Genomic DNA, 23,116 nt, shown 5'->3' with positions numbered 1-23,116 from the left:
AGCATATTTAATATGCTAAAATTTCCACAGGAGCATATCAGTCAGTTACAAAAGACCCTGTTCACCATAGTCTGTCTGCACTTGTGTGAGCCATGATGCAGGAGGATCTAAAATATTGCAGACACCTACCCTCTACCCATTGCCAAGGGGCAACCTATGGAATTGATGTACCACCTACACTTACTGCAAAGGGAGAGCCTGGCAGCAGATGGACATCACCTTTCCAGTAAGTTTGCAAAACCTGAACATTATAGGTTTGGCTCTATGTCAGATGTCAGGAGCAAACTGATTAGAGAGAATATGTTAGCATGAAACTGAATACTTGAGATAAAAGCTCTGTGGAGTAGTCAAACATATTAGAATGTGACTCCTTTAACTACACAATTTAGACAGGAGATTTGTCATCTGAATATTTAAGCCTTCTCTTCCACATATTTTCACTGTAGAGAATGTATTGGTTCTACCATGAATGATTTGACAAATACTTCAAAACTTCGCATTTTAAAAAAATATGCCAGTCTGCTCCAGTTGCACTGCTCCAGTCTCAGTAATTTAGCCAAGAGATAAGGAGACTTGCATTTGATAATATTCCAGTATAGGTGTAGCCATCTGGTAAGATGACTTAGTATGTGAGCGGAGAAATGTTTTCATTACATGAACTCTGCCCTCAGTACAAGCTGATGTCCTCACAAAAAAACACTGAAGAGAAACTAGATTCTTCCTTCTCCTAGCTCTCTGCAGCTCAGCACTCCAAACACACTGCTGATTTAGCAGATAAAACCACCAAAAACTTCCAAGAATTTTTCACAACTTAAATAAGATTTATGTACAAGCAGACCTGCTAGGTAAATTCAAGCAATATCCAGGGTTGTAAATCAATCTTTTTCACACTACCATGTAATTAAACACTGCAAGTCAGGAGAAAAAAAAAGGGGGGGGGCAGGGGTTGGGGGGGGGGAAGAGGGAAAAAAAACATAGAAAAAAATAAAATAAAAGCCTTTTAAGATACTTCTGTTCCCCCAAATATATTGTGATAGTCAAAATAACTGCAGGATTAATATTTCTTGATATTTAATTTCTTCACCTTGATAGGTAATGACACAGAAGAGTTAAGTCGGTCCTGACAGCTTGATCCCAGTAAAATTTCAGAACTGTTCGGCAGAACTGTCCAATCTCAGATCATGAAAGTGATGGGCCACCAGAACAGCATAATTCATACAGTAAAACACTGTGCCCATTCATGCTAAAGGAGATCAAACTAACTTTGGGAGAGAGATGGTACCAGTAGAAGAGGTCTTTAACGGAAGCAAACTTGCTTTGAACCTATCCAACCAAGGCTAAAGCTTTTGAGAGCTACCCCAAGGCAAAGGCAGAATAGCCATCACTGATGCAAAGCCACAGCCAGAGATTAACAAGTTAGCACCCAGAAAAACAAACTGTCCTATGATGCATATTCTAAACTTAAGAGCCACAGAGAAGCCATGTAAGAGCCTTTCACTGTGCATCTAACACAGAAGGAACTCAGATGCAGCAAATTCAATCCAATGCAGAAGGTATTAATTCCATATCCCATCATCTAACTCAGTGAAGTTCAAGAAATCTGGAAAAATACCCAAGCCTCAAACTGCATTTCAGATTCCACCTTGGCTGAGGCAAGCCAGAAAACATGATTTTCATTAGCAGAAGATTATAGCACTGGGTCAGGAACACTGAGACCAGGATCTTATTTCCATCTCTCCCACTAGCCTGCTGAGTGACTGTGGGCACTTCATTGCATGGGTCTCTGTTCCTCTATGCTGACATCCACTTCTGCTGTGATGCATGCCTTATGAGCTGATCTCAAGAAGAGATGCATCGTATCACTCTCTCTGTCCAACTTACAAAAACTGGGGGGGGCAGGCAGTAGCTGGCCTCTTTAGAAATTCAGCCAAAGACCATTCCAACCATCTTTTTGCCCTGTCTTTAGCCCCCCGTTCCTAGACAAACATCATTGTTGCTTCCAGTGTTCTGGGTGTATTAACAGCACTGGGCATTGCCAGGGAAACCAGGAGATGAACCACACAGCACAATAATGCAGTTCAGTAAAAGTCACATTTCAGTGCCTCCTCATTTTCAGGAGACTGGTTTTCAGTGGTCTCCTTCCAGGTGTCACCAACTCCCCTCAGTGACAGGGGACAACTGAATAGAAACAGAATTACTCCTCTTACTAGACCCACAGACTGGTAGAGAGAGACTGGCCTATCCTCGTAAGGGTGGCATCCAACAAGAATATCATATCCCCTCTTCAAATATACAAGTGCCCATGGTAGAATGTGACAGCTGTCACCAGCTATATCACAAGTTGTAAAGTTTTTTTGCTACAGAAGAAATACCTTCTGCATAACAATTGCTTTTTAATTCAGAACAATAACCATGTGAAAAGGTATCACAACACTAAGAGCACTCAGGAACACCAATCTGTTACCTTTGCAATACCGGAGCACAGTCTCCATGGCGCATTTCCTGTCTGTAGCCCATCTGATTCGAGCTGATCCAGCTATTTTGTTTTCCACAGGCCACCAGCCTTGCCATAGGTACACTTCATGGTGATTGTCAACAAGGAAGAGTGCTATGCAGCCAGAAAATAACAAAACCCATCATCAGTCACTTACTAGTTCCCTGAATCCCCTAAGCAACCTCAACCTTGCATGCTAGTGAGTGTCAAGACAAGAATCATTTCAAAGTTTACCAATCCCTTTTGTTACTGATCTAGTGAAACTCAGCTGAACTCAGATCCTCTGATTTGAATGATGCACTTTTTTTTTATAGCAAGCTTTGGGGATACACATTTGATTAGCTCTCAGCATCTTTATCATGGAAACATTACTTTTATTGCTTAGTGCTATATAAGCATCAAATACACACATTTTCTTGCTATAAATCAAGTTAGAAGTGACCATAGTAGAAGTGACTATAGCTATGGAATCTCTGCCCAAGGCAGAACAGTTACTTGTTTTCTTCTTACTTAAGTATTTTAAAACATATACCTGGCTGTGGGGCAGTGTAAAGATCCTCTTGCAAGAATGGCATGGAATTGATCACGGTGGGATCTCTTGAAGGGTAGATGTATTCAGTGGCTGAGAATTCTCCTGATGAACTACTGAGGCTGAACAGGCGGGGGGTGAAATTAAACTTTCCAGGGTCTTTAAAGAACAAAAAAAAGAAGAAGATTTTAATAGAAAAAGACAGAAGTGAATGTAAAAATCAACTTTTAGAGTGGCTGTAAATCCTCTGGTTTTTGAATAACCAGCAAGACAACCAGATGTCTTAGGGGACTGGCAATAGCTGCAATGAACCCAAGCTAAATGGCTGCCTGCCATCAGTTTGAATCTGATCCTGGCTAATTACTATCAGTCATTTCATAGCTGGCTGTTTTGTGGCTTAAGTGAAGCAAACCCATCTCAGAGTTTACTTTTTGGCTGACCAGTTTTCCACTTTATAAATCAATCCCCCTGCTACCTTTGTTGGCAGTTTCAAAGCAAAGGTTCAGCAAGAATGCGTGCAGAACCACCCTCTAATCCCTTCAGAAGAGAAGCAAAATGAGTTGGTAACAGTGTTAACTGTTCTTCTGAGCCACATGAATACTGAGGGGCTGCAGAAGAGGGAGAGAAGAAAGTGAAACATTTTGTTTTCCAATACTTTTCATCTACAACAGCATTACTTAACTCAGTAGACTGGGGCAGGATGGGAGCAAGAAAAGGAGGGGAAGCATCTCTCTGAAGGGATCATCTCAACTACAAGAAGTTCTTCAAAAGCTTTACATTAAATCTCACAATACTGTAGACCAGTGAAGTAAAAAATAAGTGCCAAACTGGAACGCAGGTCTACCTTGCAACATGCAATCATAGGCCTTTCGATCTCTCCTTCCTAGTGCGTCCCAGAATCCCAAGGGCTCTGATCCTTCATCACATTCATGTATTGTCACCTTGCTGCTGCTGTGCAGCCCTGCCTCCAGGGGACATCTACAAAACACAAATAAAGAGTGTGAACCCAACTTTCCTGCCCCAAACACAGCTTCACAAACCTGTTGGGCACTCAAATTACACCCCAAGACAACCCTACAGGCTTGTTGCACACCCCATGTAAAAACGGTCTTTCTGAAAATGATGACAAGAATATGAACAAACAAGATGTGGAATCTGAGCAACCATTCCCATAGCTAACATGAGCTCTCTCTAGTAATTCTCATAGCTCATTTCTGTAACCACTGCTCTCCTCTTCACCTTTTCCCAAATTCATTTCTTCTCCCTATATTCACAAGGTTCGTTTTCCTTGATTCTGCTCTTCCTATCAACTGAAGTTTTGTTTGCTACTCAGCTATTGAGCATCTCCCTCCAAATGGAAACAGACCATTTTTTGCAACTGTAATTAATACAAGGAAGAGTAAGTGCATTTGACCCTAAATGAAAGACTGGAGAAAATGCATCTCCCCCACTCCACAGAACCAACTACCTGTCATTCCTCCTTCTTATCAAGCATGCACATGATGCAACTCTACTGAGAGGACAGCTTTATTTCTTTCAACTTTTCTTGGAGGCAGACTTCTGTTTTAGTAAGTTGGTAGTTGATACAAACATCTCCAAAGTATGGGTCAGACACTCACTGTTCTTTTATTTTATTGGCTGCTGTTCTTCCTACATTCTTGGTGTGAGATTGTGCTTTGCAGCCATGCCACAGGTAGATAAGAGCTTTATTTATATTGAGGACAATCATGGATGTCCGGGAACGCAGGCTGCTGCAGTGACATGCTACTTCAAGTAAGTTTCCTTCATTGGGAACTTCTCCTCGCACGCAATATAGCCTCCAATCACCTGGAGCAGACAGGAATGGCACAGAGGTATTACACAGTCCCATGGAATTCAAATTCAAGATCTCTGCTCTGGAACAGCTGTTCTCATGCTGGATAAGTTTCACATATCGCATATCTGTATTGTTCACAGATTGAACCAGCTAAAGAATCAAGTTTGGCTGACACTGCTTAAGAAACCAAGCTGCAGAAAAAAATCATTATGAAACCTTCTATGAGAGTGACTTGAAGAGTCAAGTTTCTCTCTACTCTGTTGTTTAGTACAGGAGCCAAAAGGGAAACAAATGCAGTGGTGCTTCTGTTCAGCTTCTCCTCCTCTGTGCACCTTAGGCACAAGAGGTTACATTCAGATGCGAACTGGAACACTTCCAAATTACACCTGTATCGACATTCTCCTACACTAACTACAGCATTCAAGGAATAAGTTGCAAAAAGCAGTGGATGAGTAACAAAAGCTTAGTTGTATTTTAGGCACAGGAGAACTTCAAGCTCATAAAAATACTCATTTTACTGGATTATGTAGAAAAGAACATATTTTAAAGCTAACAGGCACTTAATTAAAATACAAGTGGAACAATTTATATATACATTGATACAGTATAGTCAGCTTGCTCTAGGGTGACAAAATCCATTCTAAGTTTAAGGGAGAAAAACTACCTTGAAAGCAAAGCATAGCAAAGCTATTTCATGGTTTTCATGGCATTCATTGCTCTTTTTTCTACAGAGTGTGGTAGTTGATAATGATTTTAAAGTCCTTCTCAATAGGTAAAAAAGGATTTGGGGGCAGAAACTCTTAACTAACAGTAATTTACTTTGTGCATTTTCTTCCTCCTCTTCCCTTCTTCCAGCATGCACAATCATCCCTCCTTGGAAGCACTGCAGGAAACATGGTGGTTCTTTCCCTTGAAGCACTTGCACCTGGAAATTGAAAGCATCACTCTTCAAAAAAAAAAAAAACCAAAAAAACCCCCAAAAAACCAAGTATACAGACTCAGGACAACTTCTCCCTATGGATTATTAAAAGTTATATAGTTATGGCCACCTCAAAGATGGTTTTCCTTGTACTTTTAAAACTGCTGACTGTTGTCTAAAGTACCATATACATCAACATGCAATGCGTTTCATATTAAGAGAAACTTCTTTCTGGAATCCAAAAATCAAAAGTTTCAGAGGATAAGGAATACCAAATAAATTTTAATTTAAATTAGTTTAAATTAACTGGTATTTGACTTCTTTACACACATGGCTTATCTTGCTCAAATTCATAGATCATTTGAACCAAATATGGAAATACTGTAGGAACTGAAGTAGCTTTAAGATTTGCTATAGAACTAGTTTATGCAACCAACATGTATGTTCTTTGCTTACTAAACTTTAAGTTATGGTTATGGAACCGATAGAGCCACACTCTGGGTCAAGTATAACTGTGCATCTCATCTGTGAACTCCTGTCTTACTGCTCATTGCATTTACACTGTGTTTGAACTAATTACAGCATAATCAAGATAAAGAAACTGACCTTACCCTTCCTATCTTGTGCACTGTTAACAGTCAAGCCACAGCAAAACTTAACTCTGCCTGAAGACAAAGCAAGCTAGCCTGCACAACAAGGCAGTAACTTCCATAATTGCAGAGTAAACAAATGGAATCTTGATTTCAAATGCATTTTCATGTCTAGGCCTAGCAGAAAATGCTTCTGACAGAATTCAACAGAAGAGAGTGCTTTTCATGTTCTCAGCACTAGGGAGACATAGTCCTGTTATCTGAACGTGTATTGGAAGGGAAGGTACTAAATTGTTTAACTGTGTTTCACCTACTCCTGTGAGGAGGAGAGAAAAGACATTCTTCAGCCAGCCTCAAAAATATCATCTTCAGAAGAGATATTTGGGAATGACAGTCCATAAAGGAGCTGATGTATGTTCAGAAGTTGGAATAAATTCAAAAGCAACCTTTAGGGCTAGCTATTTGTACTTGCAAAAATACCACTTCTACAGAAAGGGAGGAGGCAAAAAACATCACCCATGTTTAACCCCAGTGGCTACCTGGGCAGCCAAATCTTACCAAGATTTCCACCTAGGTCTGCAGGAAGCTCACCTGTGCTCCTCGCTCTTCATCAAGTTCCACTGTCATCAGTGCCGAAGTCCCTTTTTCGCTCACTGTAGAGTGTCTCCCTTGCCAAAAGAAGTACACACACTTTTCTTTTCCAACAGCCCTTACTTGCTGCTCTCCTTTTTGCCTGCTTCCAACTGCAAAACAGAAGGCACATGCTGAAGAAAACTTTGCCTATAGGTATGAACAGCACGTGAGTTAATCTCATCTGCCAGCTCAGCACTGTCCTGCCCAGAACAGCAAAGAAAATGCCCAATTGGAGGAACATTAGGTCACCAAGCCAATATGCCCCTATAGCAAAATTGCTATTGTCTCATCAGATGGATGTAAGCCCACGTGCAGAGATCCCATGTTGCCCAAAGAGAGCATGTGGAAAGAACCAGTACTATCAGGAGAACAATAATATCACTTGAGTGAATTGGCACATGAAATGGTATGTCCAGTCATGTTACCAGAGTGCATTATGGCTCATTTTCCACATTACACACTGTTCTTTGGCAGCAGGAGAATAGCTGGCTACAGAGTGAAATTGGACAGGCACAAAAATCTTTCCTTGGTAAAGTGGTAGTAGAAAGGAAAATTACAGGAGAACAAGGAACACAAAAGCAGTGTTTTGCAGTGGTAAAAAAAAAAAGTTTGGATAACTAAGCTTTATTTTTCAATTAACTCAATGTTTCATGTTGGTCTGGAAACAGGGCTAGCAGCAACTCTTTTTTAAAAAAAAGAAATGGTATTTACTAGTTACAGTTAGCTAATAATGTTCAGAGTGATGGAATATTTTACTCTTTCCAGTGAATGCTGAACAAACAGATATAATTAATCCAAGATTCTCAAAACCAAGAGCTTTAAACCAGATTCCAAAAATAAATAAAATAAAAACCCACTGCCTTGATTTCAGCAGTGCTGAGTAGCATCCAACTGAAACACTTAGGAGAGACCATCCTGTTTTTTCAAGCTAAGAATACTCAAATAACTAGTCACTCTGAAATGTATAGTTTCATTCTTATCTGTGCATTTGGCCCATGTAAATGCTGCCTCCAACAGAAAAACCCAGCCCAAATCCAGATATTTATGCTTTGATGGCTAAACTATTTTCAAGATTAATGGTGGGGGGGGGGGGACAGGACTAAAAAACTTAAAAAAAAAAAATCAAAGCTTATTTTAAATTTGAGTAACAGAATATTTTCATCCATATGTATAAAGAGTCTGTTACAGTTCAGTGTTGGTTTCACTCACTTTTCCCCAGACTTGCAGGTTTTAGTACTTTTCTTGGATTCTCCAGTATCTGAAACCAATGATCTTGAATAAAAGCTAAATTTTCTAGCTAAAAGCCTGAGGCTGTATAGCTGTTTGTACTGCTTTCAACCAATTTTGATATTTTCCTATTTGGAGCAATCATTTTTTACACTATTCCTATTTTACTTACTGCAAACCAATCTCTTTTTATTTTGGTGCCAGAGGCGAGAGTTCCAAAAACCATACCAAGCTGACTGATTTTCAACATTTACCTGCTCTCAGGCACTTTGTTAGAACACAGTTAAAATTTTTCCATTTGAGATTGAAACCCATTGCAAAGGCTTTCCAGAACCAGCAAACAAGACAGCTATTTCCCCTCTGCCACTTCAATTTTATGAGTTGGCAAGGGCTTTTCCTTTCACTTGTTACTGTTCTCCATTACCCAGCAAAAGCTTCCCTTGTTGCTAAGCCTACCTCTCTCGCAAGACATTCAGACCACTGTCATTAATCCAGCTGCCTAGTTATTTTGGTGTTAAGCTGTGAGCACAATTCTGTCTTAATGAGCTGTCCTGTGAACACGTACAACATAGCTGTTGGGTAAAAGCAGAGATGGACAATATTACATTTGATGTATGAAAAATAACTAAACTATTTTTTTTTAAATCATAAGCTCTACTTCTTAATGGGCTGGAAAGGCTAAATTATTATTTCTAACCTTTGAAATAGCTGCTAAACTGCTTGTTTAGCTGGACAAATCACATGCAAGGAGGTTTAGGTCTGGATCTCACCACTAACAGCAGCATTTTTTGCTGCAGTTATCAATGTTTCAAGCAGGATGAAATGGAATTGTTCACCCACCTGTAGTGCTGACCATGTACTTCCACTTGACCACATACGTGTCTCCCTCATGGAACTGCCCTATGCTTTGTTTAGGCAGTCTACTATAATCGAATTCCAGGATATGCCAGACGTCTACAGATGCAGTGATAATTTCAAACTGCCTCCCATCCTCTCCTTCTACAAGTCCATAGCCCCGGCCAATATTCATTCCATCCAAGACTGTGCCTACAGTAGTTTGGGGCACAGCTACCATTAGCATGACATCATATGGTTTAGAGTCAGATCTGGATTCTTCCTGTGAAAAAATACAGGAGAGATTTCTTTGAGCACAGCCTTTTTCTTCTTGACCCACAGTTTCACTCAAACAGTTTGACTCTTGCACGTTTCAATACTTTGGTATCTCGTCATCATTTGATGCCTTGGCAAAGCCACCTTGGCAGCATTCATTCAGCTGCTCATCACAGGGGAGTAAGAAGCGACTCTACGGGTTCACACTCCATAGGTGTGATATTCTGACTGCCAGGTCAAAGCCCACAAGATAAAGGAAGTGCTCTGCATCCTTGAGAACAAGCTTCCCAGCCTTCCATCCCAACTAAGTCAATCTAATTTGAAACACATAGCATGATTATTTCTATGCACCTTCTGGTGAAGGGATTCACTAGAATTCTTCTCATTGAGTTTCTTTAGCTCTGTCCAATCAAGAAATTTTTCTTTGAACAATATGGTCTCATTATGTTCTGTGAGTCTGCCAAAGACAGCCCAGTCCGGACGCCCTTGTCCCTTTCTGTAGAAGGAAATAAAAACAAATAGAACCAAATTGTACTCTGTGAAATAAGGGCAAGAAGCCTAATGTTATACACAAGTTTCCACAAGGAGCCTAAACTCAAGTTTTGGTACCTGGGTATGATGGGATTGCATTCTCCTGGGTCCAGAGGATTTATGTCACAATTGGAGTAGTCAAAGGTGCCATTCCACAAGTGTTTCGCCAACTGAAATGCCACTTTTCTTTGTGCTAAAGTAACTTCCTTTCCATGCCATACATATACCTCACTGCCAAAATCAAACACCAGCACCTAAAAAACAAAACCAAAACCAAGCCACACAACCAAATCAGAACAGTAACCTACCATCAGGTCAGGTGATGCCCTGATCCTCCAGTTTCCTAGTAGTGCAGGCTGCCAGTGCATTTAACATGAGCCCCTCCAACAATCTGAGTGTCTACGGTGACACTAACAGCTAGCAATGAAAGTAAGTCCTGGGCAGTGGTCTGCATAGCGACATTTAATTGTTGAGGGTGACTGGAAGCAAGTACTGGGGATGCTATGAGGAGTATCTTTAGGTAGTAACTAAGTCACTAGCAGACCAGAGAGCTCTTACTATTAAAAAACTGATTCTGCTGCATGACTGAATGCTGCCCAATTATGGCAGCTTTCACTGAGGTTTAGACCTATACTTTATCCTATGATTGGAAAAGGCCGAGAGAACATGCAGTCCAGGTAAGTGTCTTCATTTTGGTATATTTATTATATGGTGTCTTCATTTTGGAAATCTGCTCTCACTCCTCCTTAGCTGGGTGCAATGGTTGTTTCAAAGAAAGTCTGCTAAGGATAGATTTTCTTTTTCTAATGCCATCTGTTTTGCACTGCGTGACTTTGTTTCACTCAAAGAGATTTATGCTTCCTAAAATAGAATTTCACTTTAAAAATGACATGTTCTAATTTCTTGAGATCTGCATGATATTGTAGATAGCAAATGTTCAGAATCTTTTTAGAAATACAGAGGACCAAATTTTCAGTAAGCCTCTCCATGAGCATTTGTAGTTACTGAAAGTCATATCATCTGCATGTCCCTGTACTTGCTACATGAGTAATAAGTGGCACAGTACCTCTTTTGGTTGTAGCAGGGTACATTTTGGCATCTTCCCCCAGTAGTCATCCTCAGGAATGAGTTTATCCTCTACGAGGCGGTAAATGCAATTTGTTTCTATTATTGCAGCTTCATACATTTCATCTTCTTCAGGACTTCCAGCAGCTTAAGGAAAAGATTGTAAAAAATAATAACATTTTTAACATCTAATTGTCTTCACTGGACAGAACCAGCTCAAGTATTTTACTGTGATAAAACATCAGATACTGTAACTCTAGAAGTAAGAATGCTTACACTGGTAATTTGTCTGGCCACCAAGGAGTTTCCAGAAGTCTTTGGCTGCATGGGTATGGGTATTTATTCCTTCTTCTATTGTCTGTATATAAGAAGCTCTACAGCCAAGTTCCCTCTTTGTCTGAATTAAAGTTGCAAGTTCTGAAGCCTAAGAGATTAACAATTATCTGAACAAGATTGTTTAAGTCTTTGGAGTACTTCTGCATACCATGTTCAGGGAGAAGGCAAAAGCAGATAGGATACAATACAGCAAAGAGCAGGAGAACTGGTCATTATTTCTGTTGCACTAAACAAACAGATACTAGAGAAGAAGTTACAGGAATACTCATTCTTTCATTTGCCTTAAAACAAGATGAACTTAACTGACATAGGAATAAAAAGGACATCCTGCAATTCAGACTATTTTGCTTGAGTGCAAATCCATTTCCTGAGGATATCCTATTTTCTCTTGCAGTTTTGCAATCTGCACACTCCTATGCGTGTTTTCATTCAGTACACAGGCTAAAATATATTTACAGGAATCCTGCCCATGTACCTGTCACTGATCATTAGTTACTTACCACTTTATTAAGATAACTGGCACCAAGACCAATTACATGAAAGGCAGACATACGCTATGACAATTCTAAAAATAAATAATGCAAAACTCAATGAATACTAACCTTTGCTTTTTCTATGACATTTGCAAACTCTCCTACCCATAAGAAACAATAATGTGGAGTTAAAAGCAGGAAACAGTCTCCGCTGTTCAGTGAGGAGGCCCTTGGTTCAACTAATCTTGTTTGAACATGTCTTCTTCCTAAAGATAAAACAAGGCTAATTATATTGCTATGAATACTGCCAAATTCTGAATGAATGAATTTGAATGAAAGAAAAATGATCCCAGCACACACAGCAAAGTACACGGAAACGGACTGTTACAGAAGAATTAATACTATGATGGGAGAAGGGTTACTCACAGGAAGCAAAAAATTGTTGCCTCCTATCAACTAATATTTCTATTAATTTTTAATCTTGCTTTGCCAACTTTATGTCCTTCAGGAAAGAAATTAAGTGGCAGAGAAGCAGCCAAATTCCAGAGTCATTTACATTTGCTTAAGTGAAGCTGTGGCACAGTTTCTGTAGGCAGTAAAGTTTTAAGAATTTTACTTTGGCAAAAAAGTAACTAGTATTTTGCAGAAGATACATTACTATGTATTGTAAGAATAAGTGGAGCAAAAACACTGTTGTACGACTTCCAAGTTATAACGAGCCCTGGAAGAATGGGACAGTTCAAAAATTTCCACAGGAGATGGTTGGAATTCCTGAAACATTCTGCTTGCTCCCTACAAAAGGGGGACCACTGATCACAAGGCAAACTTGCATGTGATTTTTTGTACTTGTCACGCAATTCTCACTCTTTTAGGTTGTGGTCATAAATTTTTGAGGTGGAAACCTCTTAGTACAAACTAGACAGCAACACCTGTTAGCATACTATGTCTAGTATGCAGAGAAAGTAAAAGCAGTTCTAGCATACCTTTAATTTGCAGCAGCATTAGCTTCTTGTATGGCACAGCACTGTTGTTAGAGTTTTGCTCTGTTAGGTTAACACTCCGCAGACTAACGCTGCTGAAGTTCTCTTTGCTTGCCAATCCAGCAAGTGCTACTTCTGAGAAATTTGAGTTTGCAGACACTTGTACGTAACAAAAAATAGGAGGGAAAGCAAACAAACAAACAGAAAAAGGCCAAAAATTATTTAAAAAAATGCTTTGCTCTCTACATTAAAAAACATTTTCCTAAAATATTTCCACTTTTTTTTCATTTCTTTCTCAATGACAACAGCAAAAACTGAACTTATATCAGCTGCTAGCATAAAAGCTTTGTAGGTTTAGCAATACCCAAGTTTCCAGATATCATCTGACAGCCAACTGTCAGAATTATGTTATTTGGCAGAAATATCAACTTTGGGATGGAACATGTCTTATTCAATGTTTTTTGAAGTACTGTGTAGCTCTGCAATGCCATATAAATGATTAATAATGAAAAAGAGACCAGAGTAGTCAAGGCTAATTAATGGAAATTCCCTTCAAATTTGTCTCAGTCAGTGTGATGCAACAGCTATTTACATTCCAAAGTCTTAGTGATACTTTACTGTAAACTTAAAGTCTAAATTCTTGGCAACTTTTGCCTATTTCTCAACGAAAGACAAAGCACTTTGAGTTTATAATTCAGGAGAATGCTTCTCTTCAAATGGCAATAGAATGATACACGTATAATTAACATTTTCATCAGTACAGGCAATGCTTAAAGATGATCACCCTTTATTCAAATGCAGCAAGGAAAATTTTTTCCCAAAACAGTAAAAATGGCTTGACAAACCCTTACGTAAATTTTGCAATAATATCTCTTGCTGACAGTTTGGTTCTCAGACTGTCACAAGAAAGCACCTAAAACCCTGCTACAGAGCACTGATCCTCTATGGAAGTCAACCAGTGGGAGCCAAGAAGGCCAATTCAAGTTTCTGAGAAACAGCTAGGGACCCCAAATTGAGGCCAGTGAACCTGAACCAAAAATTTATCTGTTCTTGCCAGCCCACACACTCTTCTCCTAGCTTAAGTGAACTATATCACTAAATTTGCTTTGCTTGATCTCCCATCTTCACCCTGGATGAGTGCTCCCTCTGCACAAGGCGACCATGCTAAAAATAAACAAGCAAATCTGGCCACAGGAGGAGGCAGTAGGTAGCTTTCCCTGAGAAAGTCAAGTGTGTCCTTTTCTCCAGGTTTCCTAGGCTAATCTACATTAAGCCCTATATAGCTCAATTAATTTTTGGCCTCTCAAAGAACATGCTCTATTTCTTTAGGTTTTCTTTAATTAATATTTAAATAGCAAGACAGTGGCTTGTACGAATAATCCTTTTAACTTACTTTTTTCTACTTTCATTCTCTTTGACTCCATGAAGGCGACATTCAGTCTTTGTTCAGTATATTCATGAAGAATATCATCTCTTGCTGCCAGCATTTTAAGAGGGTTTCTTGAGGACTGAACTCTGCGCACAGGCCTAACTGCACGTTTGTGCTCTGCTACAGAAGATATTAACCTGAGGAACAAGCAGTGTTTATAATCACCAGCTGATTTTCCTAGTTAGAAGCATCCAAAGATAAGAGATTTACTGTGACTTAGGGTGTGACATTTGTAAGGGAATCTGAGTCAATTCACTGATCCAGGCAGAGAAAGGATTTAAGAAATATAGAGAAGAAAAGGACATGCCCAGTTTTAAGACATCTACAAAATGACTTAAAGCTGAACATTTTGACCATCTTCATGTTCCTGAATTAAAAGAAATAGGCAATTCTCAACCGGGTTTCCTTTCAGTAAGGAAAAGTATGTTGTATTGCGTCCCACCCCAACCACCTTATCAGTGGAGAGGAATGAAGTAAAAGAGTATTCTGCGACTCTTAAGAGATCATGAAACACTTGTTTATTCACGGATTCAAAACAATAAAATCATAGCTCTTACTTTGGTGCATAAGGATCAAAGATGGCATCAAAGTCCTCATCAAGCTCCAAAGGCACTGAGGAGGAAGGGAAATCCACATGGCGGTAAAATTTGGAAAATGTTTCATCATCATCCAGCTTCATCACCTCTTTCACAGATTTTCCTGTAACTGTTAGCACTGTCTCTTGCATCCCAGCAACTGCAGAATAAAAGCAAATCAAAACACCCCCCTAGTAAATAACCATACTAGAGTTTCTAACTCTAAAACATGTATTTTTTCCTGGTTGATAAAATTTCTGGGGGAATGGGATGGTGGTAGTAAAGTCTGTTAGAAAAGAATGATAAAAGAGGACAGTAACTGCTACCCATATGCAACCACTTTTGTTGCATCCACCTTGCCCCTTGCCAAATTATTCCTTCCCCTGAAAACATCTACCAGAACTACATGTGGAAAAGAGACTACTTCAGATTAGCAAGGGTGTCACAATCACAATACAACGCAAGTGCTTCCTCTGGTGAAACATAGATTTACAACATTGGACACTACAAATTACAAAAGGATTTTTGCCTTACAACATGGAGAACAGACATACGAGATGGAAACAACCAGAGAACCCTAGACAGCTTCATCTGTAGCCAACAAGTTATACGAGGGAGCTGTATGAGCTGCTACAGAAAGTAAGTTTTCAAAAAAGCAGGAAGATGGATGTAGGACATTGTGCCTGGAGGCAGTGTAGTGTCCCGTTTTGATTTCAGAAAGATTAAAGTACACTTGAAGCTGTTCCATCATATGAGACAACGTGGTTCAGAGTGGCCATGTGGTTTTAAGAAATTTTGCCAGCAAGAAGAATGTGCACATCAAAGGCGCAGAAAAACAGAGGAAAGTTTTTCAGAATTTGTAATTTATTGTATTGTATATTTGTAATGCAACAGTATAAGGTATTTTTGCTAAAATTTAGCAAAGATTGAATTAGGAAAACAAAGTTCTGACCAGTACAGTCTGAGCAAAGGAATATTCAGTTTCCATTACAAGATATTTTAACTAAGAAATACTTTAAGTGATTTACTGAAGTCAGATAGTGAATACTTTGCCTTCTTTGGTAACTCTACAAACCTTTGTTATTCAGCCTTCCCAAAAATGACTCCAGCTTGTCAAGCTTCATATCTGATTCCAATTGCATATCAGGCCTGGCTTCAATTTCTAAGTAAAATAGAAAGTAAAAATTGTTAAGTGGAAGTCAAAAAGCTTGAAGCCTGAATGTCTTATATTTCAGACATTTTTATTCCCTACCTTCTAAGGGCTTCGTAACTGGGGTGGTAGACTTCTGCCTGTTGCAGAAAGGGGATGCTACTGGAGTTAGGGCACTCGGAGAAGCCAGACCTGTATAAGAGCAAAGAACATAAGAAATGTAATACTGGGTCAACCTACATCTTCAACAGTGATGATATGGGATGCTATTTAGGGAAAGCAGGTGAGCCCAGCCACTTCTGGCAGCCCCTTGTACTTCCCTGGCCTCCACAACTGTTGCATTAGGGATGTCAGAGTGTACTGCCCTATCTACTCCTTAACCAACAGCAATCTCAAACTGTCCCACTCACAAGAATCAAGCCTTGTTTCCAGGAGTCCGTAAGCAACTAATACAGAAAATAAGCTCTCTTGAGTACAGTCATTTCCCCAGTTTTAAAGGTAAAGAGTTAACATGGTTTATATTTTGGGCATGAGTTTTACCACAGGCCACATTTTAGAAACATGCATCCATTCTGAACAAAAATACATACACTGTTTGCAGGGAAGCTACTGAGACTTTGGCAGTATTTTTATCTAAATCCATCTCTATTAACAAACACAGCAGAATGCATCTGATCTGTGAAGGCTATCCCTGGAATAAGCAGTTACTCTTGGGCCCTGTGGCTTTTTTAAAGTACACATGGAAGCGGGAGTAGAAATGAAATTAAGAGTCTCCACCATATCAAGAGATACTCCCATTGAAGTTGTATTCTCTTCCCTCCTCTTCAGTAACTTGCATGACACAATTCATTCTGGACCCAGCAGATAAAAGCAGAAGATTTTTGTTTTGTTCTTTTCATATGAATCTACATAGCTCCAGTAAGAAGAATGGGACTACGTAGGTTTAGATTTTTTGATTAGGCAGAAAAGTATACTGTAGCAATGAATTGCATCTATTATTGCTCACTGATTAGATTTTCAGTGAAGAAGGAAACTGTGATATTTAAACTTCCTCTAATATCTATTTTCTACTTAGCCATAGCTTAATAATTACTGAGTCACATAAGTTTAAGACTTTGCTTTCACCAGATAAACTGATGCTGTGCTGAGTCAACATGCTGTTTCCACTGTTTTTGCTGAAACATGAAGGAGACCTAACAAGTCCAAGCAAGCCATAATTGCCGAACACTGAACAGACTTAGAATATAATCAAGCAGCTTTTCCACAAAAACTTCCTGCTACTTAAGAGACTCAAATTTTCAGCAGATTTTAAGTCAATTGGTAAAGCCTTCAGCATCATGTATTTGAGAGGACACAGCTTTCAAGCAACTACCCCAGAACTTAGTGAACAAGGCCACACTGAGAACAGATTTAGATGTTACTGAAGAAAAAATCACCTTCCAGTTAGGACTGAAAAATTTTCAGCCATAAGAAGCAATTAAAACACAGCATCTGTGCATATGTATATGGCAAGGATTTAATTTTGTGCATCATGGTGCTTTCTCCTCATCTTTTAATGTAAAATCTCATCACGATAACTTCTTCTAGGCAACAAAAATAGCACACATCTGAATAGAATCCTGCTTGGGCTACTTATACTTGATGCCACTGTCACTGGATTACCCTGCTTCTCCACAAGGCTGATCACAGCACCTATAAGGACCCTTTCAAGAGATTTCCTCCCCCCCCCCCCCCCCCATTAACAGCAAAAGCTATCAACTTCCCTTCCTTCCCAAAGACAAATCTATTTGGCGAAAGACCTCAGCCAGCAGTCTTTGGGCCACTGAACCTTGTTCTTGGCAGCCCTCCAAAACAGGCTAGTCCTGGAACACTGACTATTGGGGTTTCTGGCAGCAAAACAACGTAAGCAGCAGCTAAAATACATTGCTAATGCATGTAGTTCCTAATATTATCTATCTGTGTATCTGCCAAGGGAATGTGGTTTGGATTGCGAATGGAGGTTGTGGGGAGAAAATGGCCTGTGGAAAACTATGTGGAACAGGAAGGGCACCCATAAATGAGTTACTCCTTGATTTTTGGTGGTTGTTATATAACTCGAGGTTCCTTGTTGTGTTTAATAACTAGGCTCTTGTCACACAACAAGATTTAGTATTCACTAACTAGAAGGGATCCTGCAGTTTACGTGCCTTCTTTCAAAAGCTATCATCTTCCCAGGTCCCCTGCGTGAACAGCTATATTTCTGCCATGGGCAACCTTCACAGATTCCTGTCCACATTAAGAGAATGACTGTATCTGGAAACTATGACTGGCTGAATTCAAGAGATCCCATAAATGTCAGCATAGGTCCCATGTCAATTTTACTCCCTGGTTCTGTACAACAATCTGCTCAGTCATTTCTTCAGCCAAACTCAACACTTCAAGTTGTTGTCCAAAACAATGTCCATAAAAATAACATGTGTTCGCTAAATATTCCCAGTGATTCTAGGAGTGGGGGAAGCACCGGCACCAGCTGGATTTCTCAACTTTTCTCCAGACAGTGAACCTGGTTTTCAAGCAAGAGTCAAATAAGAATAATCCAGCTGTGCCCTCTGAGTTGCACTAGAGGAAAAAGGGGAAAAAAAGGAACATAGGAACATATGAATGTTCAAGTGATTGACTAGTACCAGTCAGAAAGAGCCCAGTAATAATGGGATGATAGCACAGCAATGCAGAACAAAATGGATCCATACCAACAGCCACAAGAAGCTAGGGTGAACAACCTTATGACATGATATTCAGTTGAAGATAAACAGTACTCCTCTTGCTAAATATGGATACTATTTCTGCTTAACTTTAGCCTGACCATTTTGACTAGACAGATAAGCCGTGGCTTGTTTATATTTGGATTATTTCTTCACTGACCTTTTTTTACCATTCGGCCAGCTACAGTGAACTGCGTGGAGTCATTGGCTGCTCCTTTACCCTTGGATTTCCAGGCTTCTTCTTGAGCTGTAATCAGGTGCTTTCTTTCTTCAATGGTCATTTGACTCTCTTGGTTATCTGCCATTCTCTGCTTTTTTGGGTGAAGAGAGAAAGAGGATGTTTAAAAATAGATAAACTGGCCATGATACAGCAAAGGACTGGCTGAACATTTCAACTGCCAGCTATGCAGGCACAAAAACAGGAATACAAGTTACTAAAGGAAAGCCACAGATACAGCTTAGTGACCCTGACCCTTAGAAGTGTCATTATTTTGCTGTCCCATTACACTATGAAGGGGAAATTTTGGTCTATGGTATGTATGCTCTTTGACCTTTTCTCCAAACTGCCAGCCAAGGCAAATAGCCTCCTTTCCCTCTAAGGAAAGCAAACAAATTACTCTGTATATGCTATAATTTTCTAGACCTTGTTCTTCTCAAATATTACTTACTACACTAGTGAGATCGCTAATCTGACTTTCAACAGATGTTTTCAAGTGTGCAGATTTGTGGGTGGCACTGGGAACAACCAAAAAGTGCAACTTCAGTTTGTGGTTTTTGAATCATTCTCTTACAATAACTTAATTCTCCAGGCAGGATTAGCAGCCTTCTCTCTCCAGAGACTGCTCACTTCAGGACTTCTCTCAGCTTGCTCTTCTCAATATTTCTCCAATGACTGTGATAATGTTTTTTTTGTTGTTGTTTTTTGCTTTTTTTTTGGGGGGGGGGGGTGTCACCTAGAGCTTTCCTTGCTTGCTTTAGACGGTGGCATCCAGAAGCTTAAGTGATTAGAAGCAGCAAGGAGCACTAAGCATCTTAGTACCTTCCTAACACAAAGCATTGATGAAGGTACATTAAATAGGAAGGAGACTGAATTTACATATTCTGCTGTAGCTAGGTCAGGCCAAAGATATATTGCTTCAACACATTTATCTTAAAAGGTAGGTAACATTTCAGGGATTATATTGCATAGAAATCAAGCGTGAAAGAGTATTTTTACAGCACGGGACTGTTAACTCTAGAATTACTTCCAAGTTGTGTGCTATTTGGCATTCTTCTTCATAACCTAACTGCTAGAATTGAGAAACTGCATGAAAATCTGAAGTTTTAGAACAGCTCTAGCTCATAAAACTGCAGAGTAAAAATGAAAAAGAACTGAAAAGCTTGTAAACATGAACTAAACATGAACTTTCCATCTGAACATGAGGAAAAACTTTTTCACTGTGAGGGTGACAAAGCACTGGAACAGGTTGCCCAGAGAGGTGGTGGAGTCTCTTTCTCTGGAGATATTCAAAACGCGCCTGGATGCAATCCTGTGCAATGTGCTCTAGGTGACCCTGCTTGAGCAGGGGGGTTGGACTAGATGATCTCCAGAGGTCCCTTCCAACCTCAGCGATTCTGTGATTCTGTAAATACTATTCTCAGTCTCAAGATACAAGAAAGAGATACACATCCAGGTGTTCTTATATTTGAAATCGGCAATACTGAATCAATCCAAGGTTAATACTTTATAGAAAAATCATGGCTAGTGGGGACACACTGAAATGAAGACTTTCTTTTAGGTTGCAGCATTTAGCAAGAGCACCATCCAACCAGATGAGGAAAGACAAGCCAAGAAACGGCTCATACAGGGACTAGGACACGGGAGCCCCCCCACTCCCTTCTCTAGCTCTGTGCACCTTCCAGCCTTCTGCAGTAACGTCTGCTTTCACTTTATTATGAAAGATAGTTGGGCAGCCAGACATTACGCCTGCAAGACATGACAGTCAGGATAAAACACTCAGTTTTTCCTAGAACTCTGAATGTTCAATATAAATAACAAGATTCAAGTCTATTCAATTAGTGATTCCTTTTCTAGAAGAGTCTCTGAATGCTTTAAATAAGGAAAATATTTAAAGTGATTTCTGTTTGCTTTCCCCAGTTTGCACCTATTCTGATGTTAGAAGTACAGCCATCTCTGTGAGAACTGCTGGTGGAACGAATCACAGCAATATACTGAAGGAGATCTGGGCAGGAAATTGGTATATACTTATTGAAACCACAAAGGGGAATTTCATACACAAAACATACTTCTAACTTAGCGAGGATGTTGGCTTTGATTTCAACATTGGGGGAAGCGAGGGAGAGGCAGGAAGAAGCAGAGTCAGGGATTTTATGTATAAAAAAATAAAAATTATAAAGTCCAAAGAGGCTTAAGTTTAACTTTTGTCTCCAGAGACTACCAAAAGCTCCAGGGACTGCAGAGCTACTGGAAGTTCTGAAGGCACAGATCTGGAATGCTTGTGCATTAATCACGACACACAAATCATAAGAAAGATCACGAGTAATTCTGGAGGCCTGTCAGAGGACAGAACAGAGTAAGTAGCTATCTTATGCAGAAACAAGCATTGCTTTATGGAGGATTTCAAGCTGTTCCATTGGGCAAAACATCCTTGGAATTCCTAAAAATCAGGTTAGGCGCACACATCACAAAATTCAGAGCAAAGCCACATTAGACTTCAACCTAATGCATTACAACTCTCACCTTTCCCATGCCCCTATTAATCAACAAAGTGATAGTTGAAAAGATACAAACAATCTGAAGTCCATTTAATTTGTGGTAACAATCTTGATGAAAAACAAAAGTATAGTTGGTGTTTAAAGTAAGAACAATTTCTGTAGCTGGAAAACTAGTATTAATCAGCACAATTGTCAAAAGAATTTAAGACAAAAATATAGTTGGTAATTAGGAGTAGTTTAAAAAGCTTTTACACTTGCCAAAGGGCAGCGTTTCTGGAGCAATGAGCTGGTTAAAGCACATTCTGGCTGGGAGAAAACAGGATGAGAAAAATAAGACTTGTCCAGTTTTAAAGTGAAAAATCAAGAAAGATATAAGATTAAGTATAAACTCTGAAGTTTGGAAATGTGAACTCTTGATACAGGATGCTAAAGACACCAATATAAAGCCAAAGCAAGAAGTTATTTTAATTTATCAGGAACAAATAAAAGACTAGCAAGATAAAATAACTCTAATATATTTTTCATTAAGCAAAAAAGGTAGTTACATTCAAAGAAATATTGTAATTTGCAGTGAAAAGAATGCATCCATGTTTTCATTTATATCAAATTATTTCAGACAAAGGATAAATTCCTAAAACAAAAGTTAAAACACAAAAAGAGTCAGACGAGTTGGTACCACATGAAATAAGTGGCATAGGAAATCCCCCAAACACAAGCACAGATTTAAAAAAAAAAAAAAACCTTCATACATGGAAAATTCTGTGTGACTGGTAAAAGCTGAGATGGGGACAATACTTTGAAGAAGTAGCGTTGAAGCTGGTAAGTACACGTCACATAAGCCAGGTTTTGTTCCAGACAATCATGGGCAGATCAGCTGTACAACATAATCAATAAAGAATCAAAGCACAGTAGCATAATTAATGCCATTCCACATGGCATTATGGAAAACAGGTCTAATCAAAATGGTAAGTTTGATGAGATCAAGTATGATTAAATATGTTAACAGTTATCTCTGATTTCTTTAATGTATTTGACTTAATCACAGATGACATTCTGACTTTTTTTGAGAGTAATTACGCAAGAAGAATTACTTCGCATTGTGGTGGATTTTCCATACTCTGAAGGTTTTTGAATCAAGATTGTCTGTTTCTAAAAGATCTGTTTTCAGCCTAAGCAAGAATCACGGACTTGATGCAGGAATAGTTAGGAGAAGGAATTACTTTTACTTGTATTGCTTGGCTAGGTAGGATGATCATCCTGGTCTCTTCTAGCACTGCAGCACATTTTTTGAGAGTGCTTTTGTGGCCTACATCTAGGCAATGCCCCATTTTGTGCACTACAATCTTCCAGTCGAATTTTTAGGTCAAAAAAAATACAACCCAAAGTGATTTGTTAGCATGCTTGTGTTTAAAAAAATAATAAAAATAAATAAATAGAGAATTCATAGTTTTGTACATTGAGGATCAAGCCTGCCCCTAGCTGGGGCAATTGAAACCAAGAATGAGAACTAAGAACGTATTTTTCAAAAGGGAAATCCCTTTAAAACCAATGCTATGAGTTATACAAAAGAGGTGTCCAAAAACATTGATTTGCTTTGTAATGCAAAGAACTGCTCTAGTTTAGGCTCCTAAGATAAAAACACAAAAAATTCAACAACTCTACAAGTAAGAGAAAGTTACTGCATTGCTTTCCTCTGCAACTTTATATGGGTCTTGATATAAGCAGAAAATTCAAATGCAAATGCACAGCTTCCTGTCTAAAAGTGGTCTGAGTAAAATTGAACACACTATTTTTTAATTTTAC

General features: G+C 39.2%; 1 protein-coding gene across 6 annotated transcripts in view; it reads right to left on the bottom strand.

Annotated features, from left to right (window-relative positions):
* The window catches only part of SVIL (supervillin), a 104,982-nt gene that overhangs the window by 3,462 nt on the left and 78,404 nt on the right, over positions 1-23,116 (bottom strand). For 5 of the 6 annotated variants that reach the window (XM_067291848.1, XM_013949300.2, XM_067291852.1 and 2 more), the window contains 18 exons: positions 18,759-18,906; positions 15,960-16,049; positions 15,783-15,869; positions 14,690-14,867; positions 14,097-14,269; positions 12,707-12,862; positions 11,853-11,989; positions 11,191-11,338; positions 10,916-11,061; positions 9,928-10,103; positions 9,670-9,814; positions 9,049-9,325; positions 6,940-7,091; positions 5,659-5,764; positions 4,643-4,850; positions 3,868-4,001; positions 3,027-3,182; positions 2,465-2,608 (listed from right to left, as the gene is read on the bottom strand). In XM_067291848.1, the coding sequence (XP_067147949.1) occupies positions 2,465-2,608; positions 3,027-3,182; positions 3,868-4,001; positions 4,643-4,850; positions 5,659-5,764; positions 6,940-7,091; positions 9,049-9,325; positions 9,670-9,814; positions 9,928-10,103; positions 10,916-11,061; positions 11,191-11,338; positions 11,853-11,989; positions 12,707-12,862; positions 14,097-14,269; positions 14,690-14,867; positions 15,783-15,869; positions 15,960-16,049; positions 18,759-18,906 (2,761 nt within the window). Of the gene's footprint in view, positions 1-2,464; positions 2,609-3,026; positions 3,183-3,867; positions 4,002-4,642; positions 4,851-5,658; positions 5,765-6,939; positions 7,092-9,048; positions 9,326-9,669; positions 9,815-9,927; positions 10,104-10,915; positions 11,062-11,190; positions 11,339-11,852; positions 11,990-12,706; positions 12,863-14,096; positions 14,270-14,689; positions 14,868-15,782; positions 15,870-15,959; positions 16,050-18,758; positions 18,910-23,116 lie in introns of all 6 variants that reach the window. The other variant, XM_013949296.2, reaches the window with a different exon arrangement.

This window comes from Apteryx mantelli, chromosome 2 (genome assembly GCF_036417845.1).
Source record: "Apteryx mantelli isolate bAptMan1 chromosome 2, bAptMan1.hap1, whole genome shotgun sequence".
Taxonomy (NCBI): domain Eukaryota; kingdom Metazoa; phylum Chordata; class Aves; order Apterygiformes; family Apterygidae; genus Apteryx; species Apteryx mantelli.
The sequence above is the reverse complement of the archived record's forward strand: the minus strand, read 5'-3'. Positions and strand labels throughout refer to the sequence as shown.